At 34.7% G+C, this 9,641-nt stretch overlaps 1 protein-coding gene across 1 annotated transcript; it reads left to right on the top strand.

Annotated features, from left to right (window-relative positions):
* Nucleotides 1-7,699: 7,699 nt before the first annotated feature.
* Nucleotides 7,700-9,257, top strand: LOC131648144 (zinc finger CCCH domain-containing protein 61-like). The gene has a single exon (XM_058917925.1). It carries the CDS (start codon nt 7,801-7,803, stop codon nt 8,998-9,000), a length of 1,200 nt encoding a protein of 399 aa, XP_058773908.1. The 5' UTR covers nt 7,700-7,800; the 3' UTR covers nt 9,001-9,257.
* The last annotated feature ends 384 nt before the right edge of the window (nt 9,258-9,641 follow it).

The raw sequence follows: 9,641 nt of genomic DNA, 5'->3' as shown, positions 1-9,641 counted from the left end.
TTTTTCTAAATACCTTTTCAGGTAGTCTTCTTCAAGACGTTACTTTTCTAAGTTCCTTTTCAGGTAGTCTTTTTCAAGACGTTCCCTTCTTTCTAAGTTCCTTTTCAGGTAGTCTTCTTTAAGACATTACTTTTCTAAGCACCTTTTCAGATAGCCTTCTTCGAGACATTCTTGTCCTAAGCACCTTTTCAGGTAGTCCCTTTCAAAAAAAAACAATTCGTCATCCCTCTCAAGAGCCTCTTCAGGTAGTCTTCTTTAAGACATCTTTCAACCTTTTCAGGTAGTCATCTTTAAAGACATTCTTCATCCCTTGCTAAGAACTTTTTCAAGTGATCTTCTTTAAGACAAATTTCTATCTACGCTAAGAGCCTTTACAGGTGGTCTTCTCTAAGACAAATTGCTACCATGTCGAAAAATCATTTCAGATAGTCTTCTTTAAGACAAACATTCACATCCATTCAAAAGACCTTTTCAGGTAATCTTACAGAAGACATTACTTCGTTCCACTCATTACGTCAACAAAACATACGTATATGCATAAGCAATTATCCACATTACAAAGCCAACATAAGCATAGTCATGGTGTAGGTGCAAGCATGGATTAAACAAGTTCAATAGGTTTAAGGAGATAAAATCTCGGGGTTGCATCGGCATCAGCATACATACATACACATTAGCATTAGCATATACAAAAAGCCCAATTTCTATTGGCAATCCAAATCATTACAAAGTCCAGTTCTCATACTGGAAAACCATCAAATCCAATTCTCGTTTGGTAGTCAGTTCCCGTCTGACTATTACATCAAAATTCAAATCACGCTACAAAAGCCTAATCTCCAACCCTCGTGTTGTGAAAGGTGTATTTTCTCCGACCCTCGAGTCGTGGGTCTCCAAACAGGTGAATCTCTTTCATGCAGGTATGTTTGCTAGAACTATAGCAAACGATTACTTTTATGCAGGTACGCTTGTCATAACCATGGTAGGTAAACCCTATTGGTACAGGTAAATTTTGCGATGACCCTCGCAAATAACCCTGTTGGTACAGGTAAATTTTGCGATAACCCTCGCAAATAACCCTGTTGGTGCAGGTAAATTTTGCGATAACCCTCGCGAATAACCCTATTGGTGCAGGTAAATTTTGCGATAACCCTCGCAAATAACCCTGTTGGCACAGGTAAATTTTGCGATAACCCTCGCAAATAACCCTGTTGGTGCAGGTAAATTTTGCGATAACCCTCGCAAATAACCCTGTTGGTGCAGTCCTTTTCAGGAACCTTTTCAGGCAGTCTTCTTTAAAGCGTATTCCATCCTTTCTAGGAGCTTTTTCAGGCACGCAAGATTTTTAAACCGTTCTTCAATTGGGTTTATCACGTTAGTCCCTCAATAGTGATATCTTCCAAAACATCATCAACAAACAATCAAAGGTGCTATCTTTCTTTTCAGAATTACTAACATACTTCAATTGACATAACTAACAATCATGCATCATTCAACTAACATACTTCATTCATACATATTGCATATACATACACCGCTCTCATTTATTTTGAGAAGCTCGCTGCATCATGCATCTCATGCATCATAAACACTGGATAAAGACAAGGTTGCCTTTTTAGGCTATGCTACAATCGAAGCACCTGGTTAAAAAAAAAGGGCATTTTTGCTTCACTCTGAAAAAATGGTATTCACCTCGGATGGCGTCTATAAGCCCATCTCCTACGGAACTTCTTCCCATGCAAATTTCAGGGCATTTCAGTGTCCAATCATCTTCTACCTTTAGATCACGATAGGCAGACGTGCCTATCTGACTCTTCAGGTTTAAGAAGATTGAACAGGGGCAGCTGTCATACCCCAAAATTTGCCCGGTCAACTCATGTCTTTTAATTCATCAAGGATCAAAATTAAGAATCATGGGGTTTGACATTCCTATTGTCAAACCTACGTTCTTATAAGATATCCTGAGTCAAAATGGGGGTTAAAATCAGAAAGTGCTTGAGTTCAGTCATCTAGCTCATCTATTCCGTCTTCTTGAGGTTTTTTTAGTCCTTTCTCACAAATTATTCACATGGTTTATTATTTATAATTAGTTTAATCATTTTATTAATATAACTAACTATTATTAATTAGTAGTGGTTTTAATAATATTATTATTAAGATTATTATAATTATTTTTAACTATTATTGTTATAATATACCATGGATTAATGGGGTAGTAATTTATTTGGGCTAAAAGAAAAAAGATCAATTGGACAATAGGCCCATTAGGTGTAAAAAAAAACCTAATTTGACTAATATAAATAGGATTTGATTTTAACAATGAGAGGAGGAGACGGTACATAATCCTAATTGATAACACTCTCCATTCGGTTTTCTCTTTGACCGCTGTTTTATTAGGTTCAACAACCACAAACAACAGTGGCAGCGCAAAATTGAAAACGGCGCCGAATCAAGAACATCGATAAATCAGCGGCTTCGTATCATCATCATCCTTGTTGAATCAACATCATTCGGAACCGCGGCACACATTCGCAAACAGCCTTCAACGAACCCAGAATCCTCGTCTGCGCACTCACGGTTTAGTGCTTATGAATTTGAATCGTTTGGTTGAATTTACGCCTGATAAATAAAGTTTGGTTGTATATTCATGTTCCTGATGTTGAATAGAAACTTTCCGTGTGGTTTAATTTCTGTTTAAGTGCCCGAATCAATATCTGCCATTGTTAGGTTTTGAAGGTTTCAGTTTGGGGATTCTGAATAGAGGTTAAATCAGGCCAAATTGAGAAGATATTTGGGTTTAGATAGTGTTTTGTGGTTGATTTACGTCCTTAATCCGATTTTGTATCGCGTATTGCATGAGATTCGAATGTGCAGGGATAACATTACGGTGGAAAACCGTGGCCATAGTTCTGCAATCTCACGAAGACGAAGAAGGCAAGTGCTTGTGTTTGAAATCTTAAAAGGGGTTTTATTTCATATTTGATACAATTGGCGCGTTTCTTTAACAGCAGGAAAAACCAGCACAGTTGGTTGATGCATATGGTTGGTAATCCAAGAGACCTGGGTTCGATCCCCAGGTCGTGTGTATTATTTTTATTATTTCTCTTCTACTTGTTTGTTATGTCCTGACACAGATCCCACGCTGTGCGTATCATAAGGATCATGGTTCATCTTCAATTTCTCACCGTCAGATCCTCACTCTGGTTGATCTAATGCCCACAAGAATGCAACTCTATGGTACTCACTCAAGGACTCCCCACACAGGATTGGAGCCAGGTTTCTTTTATGTTTTTATATTATTTATATATTACTTACATAATTGATTGATTATAAATATATTAAATATGTATATAACTTAATTAGGGTTAGAATAATAAATTAGGATTATGTGAAGGATTAGGGTTAAGGTTTTTTTCCGATTAGTCGATTATTTCGATTATTCAACTTAATTTATTTAATTAATTTTAATTACTATTAAATCATAAATCACAAGGACCCTATGTGACCAAAGCATTAGGGTTTGTCCAATCCCATTAGTCTTTTTAGCCAAAACAACAGGATTTAACTTATTATTCGTTTCGACTAAATTTATTGGTCGCGATGATTAATAATCGATTAATTTAATTAATCAAATCCTATAAATTAAAATAATAATTATTTTGCTAAATGGTTTTAACCATCTTATTGGTTATGATGATTAGCATATTTCCCCTTATCAATTCGTTATTATTTGTAATCGAAACTATCGGTTATGAGGGGTAACGATAAATTAATAAATTAATAAATTAATAATTAAAATACTTTAATTTGCTAAAAGTGATAATCGAATCAATCGATTAGAATTGCCAGCAATACTTTACTAATCTGTTAACTATGGCGATCGAATCTATTGATCGTTGCGGTTAATAGTGCCATATTAAATCAGGGTTGTACGCCCAAAACACTTAAAATACATCAAATCACAAACCACGGATTTTCATCTCTTCAATTCTGCGATGTTCAAACTACGATAAGGTAATTCAAAATACCTTCGAACTTCGCATTTCAAAAACAATTTCAAATCAACTTCAAACCATTCAAATCAAATTCTAAGGCGTACAATCCTGTGCCCGAACTACGTTGACTCTGATTCTCCATAAGGAGATACGTAGGCACTTGGCAACAAGGCGAGTTCCCCTTCCCCATAAATCTCAATTTTCCCCCTATTCAATTCCTTAGCCATTAACCTTAATTTTTAGCCATAAAGCTTGACCCTTAGATTCAAAGCCAATAGGAAAGGGTTGAGGGTGCCTAACACCTTCCCTCAACCTGATTATAATAACTTACCCCGATCTCTATACTGCGTAGGGTTTACTATTCGCCCTTCAGAATAGGTGGCGACTCTAAAAGCTAAATTTTTAGGGCAGGTTGCTACACATTCTGTCACAAAATATATAATTTCTGTGAAAAATAATACAGGTCAGTCAAATAAATTATAAATGATTAAAACAATAAGTTATACACCTTATTGTTATATCAATAAGGTGTATTAACCAAAATCGAGAGATAAGTGGTGCGCGCTACACATTTTTAAAGTAACAAAATATTTTTACCAGAGATTGAACCAATAACCATTTTAACTATCTCTTCGGCAATTCAAAAAGTGAAGAGTAAAATGATAAATTTTTATAATACCTTTTAATACCTCACTTGTGTAACCTAGATAAAATCTCATTCACATCAAATATATACTATTTTTTTCTTTTTTTCTTTTCTTTTTAACAGTGAAACCTTTGCCGTAAATCCCAATGCCCTTCATGGTTAGGCTTTGAATTTCCTTCCGTTCTTATTATTACCTCCTTTCAACTAGGGGTGGGAATAGGCCAGGCCGACTAACAGGGACCTCGGCCCAGTCTACATAGGCCAAGACCAGACCAGGCTTTTTACATAAATAGAAAAGGCCTAGGCATTTTTATAAGCCTATTTAGCTAAAAAGGTTAAGCCAAAGGCCATATAAAAAGCCTTTTAAGCCTATGAGGTCGGCCTATTTAAATAAATTTGAATAATTTTATTAATATTATATTGTATTTTGTATTTTGAATTAAAATATAAAAATAAATATTAGTTATCTTGAAAATAAGATGAAAAAAAATCTTATGAACAATGTCATAAGTTACTTCCATAAGTTTTTTCAGAAAATTATACCTCATACCCCTACTATTATCCCTCTACCCCTACATTTTTTAAAATATTCCAATTCTATCCTTTTAATTAATAATTTTATTATTTAATATTTATCATTTCATACCCCTACCAAAGTGCATCGGGTAACTTGCTATCAAGTTATCCGGTTTATAATTTTTCTTCACCGGATAACTTGCAGTCAAGTTATCCGGTTTGTAATTTTTCTTCACTGGATAACTTGCAGTCAAGTTATCCGGTTTATAATTTTTCTTCATCGGATAACTTGCAATCAAGTTATCCGGTTTGTAACATTATAAATAACGATTTTATTTACTTTTGGCCACGGTGTTTCCTTGTTGCCTAAACTTTTTTATTTTTTATTTTATTTACTTTTGGCCATGGTTGTTCTTTGTTGCCTAAACTTTTTATTTATTTATTTATTTTCGGGTTAGTTAAAAACTATGCACCATCATCATTTTTAAATGGTTTTAGATTTTTTTCCTAACAACCCTTTCATGTTTCCATCATATTTTAACTTCATCAAGATTAAATGTAATGTCTGCAACGCCCCAAACTACTTTCAGGATTACCGACTAACCCCACAAACCAACACGAGTCTTTTCATCATACGTTTTCCTCACTCACACGTTGTGGGGTCAGTCAATAATCTTAAAAGTAGTTTGGGGCGTTACAGACACTACATTTAATCTTGAAGAAGTCAAAATATGATGGAAACATGAAAGGGTTGTTAGAAAAAAATCTAAAACCATTTAAAAATGATGATGGTGCACAATTTTAAACTAATTAGAAAATTAAAAAAAAATAAAAAATTTAGGCAACAAAGAACAACTGTGGCCAAAAGTAAATAAATTAAAAATTAAAAATTTTAGGCAACAAGGAAAAATCGTGGCCAAAAATAAATAAAATCGCTATCTATAATATTACAAACCGGATAACTTGACTGCAAGTTATCCGGTAAAGAAAAATTACAAACCGGATAACTTGACTGCAAGTTATCCGGTGAAGAAAAATTATAAACCGGAAAACTTGATTGCAAGTTATCCGATGCACTTTAGTAGGGGTGTGAAATGGTAAATATTAAATAATAAAATTATTTTATAAATTAAAAGGATAGAATTGGAATATTTTAAAAAAATGTAGGGGTAGATGGATAATAGTAGGGGTACGAGGTATAATTTTCGTTTTTTCAAACAAATAGTATCACAAAATTCATACTACTAGGTAAACTCAAATAAGTCAATGCAAACAAACATTTAATCTCACCGATCTTTTAATTTGTTAGTCTATATAAAGTTGAGTTGAATGACTTATTTACAAATGTTCAAATGAAATAGGCTTTTAAGTAGGCTAGCAGGCCAATCAGGCATTCTAAAAGCCCAGGCTCCGGCCAAAAAAATAAACCTACTATAGGTTACAGGTCAGACTTAGGCTTTGAAATTTTTAGCAAGCCAGACTCAGGCTTGGCAAAGCCTAGCTCGGCCCAGTCTATTCCCACCCCCTACTTCTAACCTCCTTGTCCCTCACTCTCTCTCATATTCTCATATATGTGAATAGAATCCAAAATTGCAATATATTTTACGACCCTTTAAACTTAATAATGGCCACTTTAATGAAAAGAACCAAATATTAACAGAAGTAGTAATAATAATTAAATGCTATTGAATTTTTCTATCGCTAATATTATTTTGCATAAATGCAAAAAAAGAGAATTAACTTTGGTGAAAGTAGGTTATGTTTTAGATCATTCTCGACCGATCTAATATTCTAATCTCTATATACAATTTATATGAACGAGATGCCTCTAGTAGCATCATCATGATTTTTTTAAAATTAAATATGTTTAACTTAGAACAATTCTTGTTCAACTTCATAGTTTATCCTACTTCAAATTAGAATTTTATATTTCACAACATGTACGGATCAAACATATATATGTTTCTCCTATTATTTAAATATATGGTTATATAAAAATCCATAATTCAAAGTTTATTACATCTTTAATCTCTCATTAAGACATGATTCTCCTAAATTTATTTATTTTTATGTTACATGTACTACTTTGAAGTTATGAGTAACGTTTTTAAAATAACTTCAATATAGTATTAACTCGAGGAAGATAAAGGGGTCAAAAACGAAAAGACAACAAGTTAACAAAACAAACATTAAAGTGATCTATTGCATTGCATAGATATCTCTTGGTGTCCCATTTTATACATAAAAAAATCACCAACATATCTTGATCTAGAATTTTCATGTCACCCTATGATGGTTACCAAAACCAAAAGGGCACAGATATTTGTAAACATAGAAGTTGTAATTGATGAACACATAGCCAAAATAAGTGACCCCAATCAATTAAAAATGTGCCACATACCCTCTTTTGCATGTTACTCTCAAATGCTACTTAGCCACATACACCCCCTTCTCACCCTTTTATTTTCTCTTTCTTAACTCACACTCCATTTCATTCCATTCTATTCACTTTCTCTTGTCCCTATATAATAACTCTTTCACCTCTTCTTTCTCTCCACATTCCACAATACACATAATAATCTCTTTTTCTATTTGCACCCTTCTTTTGATATATACATTTACAATCTTTGCTATTTGCACCTCACAATGAGTACTATTTGTGATGAACATGCACAACAAAACCACAAGTTTCTTTCTTCTTACCAACCTCTCTCCCCCAAAAAGCCTCTCAGAGAAATCGATATCCCTCCGAGAAAACTCCTCACCCGCCGCACCACCGCCGCTGACATGTTCTCCGATGACACCATCCTTCAAAAATATCTCCCTCACAATGACTCCGACTCGGACTCCGATGATCCTTACTCCTCCGATCATTTCCGCATGTACGAATTCAAAGTCCGGCGATGCACTCGTAGCCGGAGTCACGACTGGACTGACTGTCCATTCGCACACCCTGGGGAGAAAGCACGCCGCCGTGATCCACGGCGGTTTCATTACTCCGGGAATGTTTGCCCTGAGTATCGCCGCGGTGGCTGTGACCGCGGTGATTCCTGTGAGTTTGCTCATGGTGTTTTTGAATGCTGGCTTCATCCTGCTAGGTATAGAACAGAAGCTTGCAAAGATGGGAAAAACTGTAAGAGAAAGGTTTGTTTTTTCGCACACACTCCTCGTCAGTTAAGAATCCTTCCGGTAACTTCTTCCCCATCTTCAAACTCAAATGAACAATTTTCTCCATGCAACAAGAAAAATAACAAGCTTTTGAATAACCATGTTGCATCAAAATCAAACCATTGTTGTTTGTTTTGTCACTGTGGCGGTAATGGTAATGGTAATGCTAATAATTCTCCAACTTCAACACTTTTTGGTATGTCTCATTTCTCACCGCCGGCATCTCCTCCTGTGTCTCCGATGAAGCCTAGAAATGATGTTTCATCTCTATCACGCTATGGTTCGTCCATTGATGGTAATAATATTCGTTACCGAGACATGCTTATTGATCTTTTGGGTTCTTTTGAGGGATTAAATTTCAATGACGGTTCATCTTCTTCTTCCCCGGTTTCTGGTTTACAGAACCAGAACAACCTGGGTTATTTTGATGTTCCTGTTAACTCCGAGGAACAGCTTCAGAAGCAGTTTATTGTTTCACCTTCTTTTGATCAGCAACAACAGCATTTCAATATTCTTTCACCTTCGATTCGACAGAATTCGACCTCCATTACTTTCAACGATGTTGACAATACCATGAACAACAACAACATGATGTTTTTGGGAGATAATGAAAATAATAAGGTTCTTGTCGGTGGTGATGTTCCTGATCTTGGTTGGGTTAATGATCTTCTGATGTAGAAGAGTGATGAATTTGAAGATGGTGAATGAGTTTTGAATTACGAGATTTTCAGTGGAATGAAGTGTAAATATGAAGAGTTCAGTGATATTACATATTTACCCCTGCAAATGTTAAGAGGAGAAAAATAAGAGTTTATGTTATTGTGTTATGTTTATTTTTGTTGTATTGTTTTCTAAGTCAGTCAGTAATTGCTTTCTGAATTTGGTATTGTATGCATTTGGATTTTATTTTGGATAAAAAGGAATATTTTGATTCATGTGTTTTTGTGCTTTACTTTTCATTGGTGACTATTACTTTTGATACGTGGTAAAAATCTACTCAATTGAAGAAGGTTACAAAAGTTTTGGGATTGGGTGTTTTTTGTATTTTGGGAAGTGAAACAGGAATATTTGGACACATGGTCATCATGCAGTGTTTGTCGTGGCAAAAGTGGCAGCCATTTTTTAGGATAATCCAAAAATAGGTAAAATAGGGTGGTAGTACCAAAATAAATGAAGTAAAGTTTTACCAAAAATAGGTAATAATATAGTACTATAAAGTAAGGTTTGTATTTAAAATGATTGTTCAACTACTAAAGAAGTGAAGTGGTTGATCCTCAATTAAGATGTGACACTACATACATGCATGAAGGATAAGAAAA

Source organism: Vicia villosa, linkage group LG2 (assembly GCF_029867415.1).
Source record: "Vicia villosa cultivar HV-30 ecotype Madison, WI linkage group LG2, Vvil1.0, whole genome shotgun sequence".
NCBI classification, from domain to species: Eukaryota; Viridiplantae; Streptophyta; class Magnoliopsida; order Fabales; family Fabaceae; genus Vicia; species Vicia villosa.
The sequence above is the reverse complement of the archived record's forward strand: the minus strand, read 5'-3'. Positions and strand labels throughout refer to the sequence as shown.

Coding starts and splice junctions, on each gene's coding strand:
- LOC131648144 (XM_058917925.1), top strand. CDS start 7,801: ATGAGTACTATTTGTGATGAACATGCACAACAAAACCACAAGTTTCTT.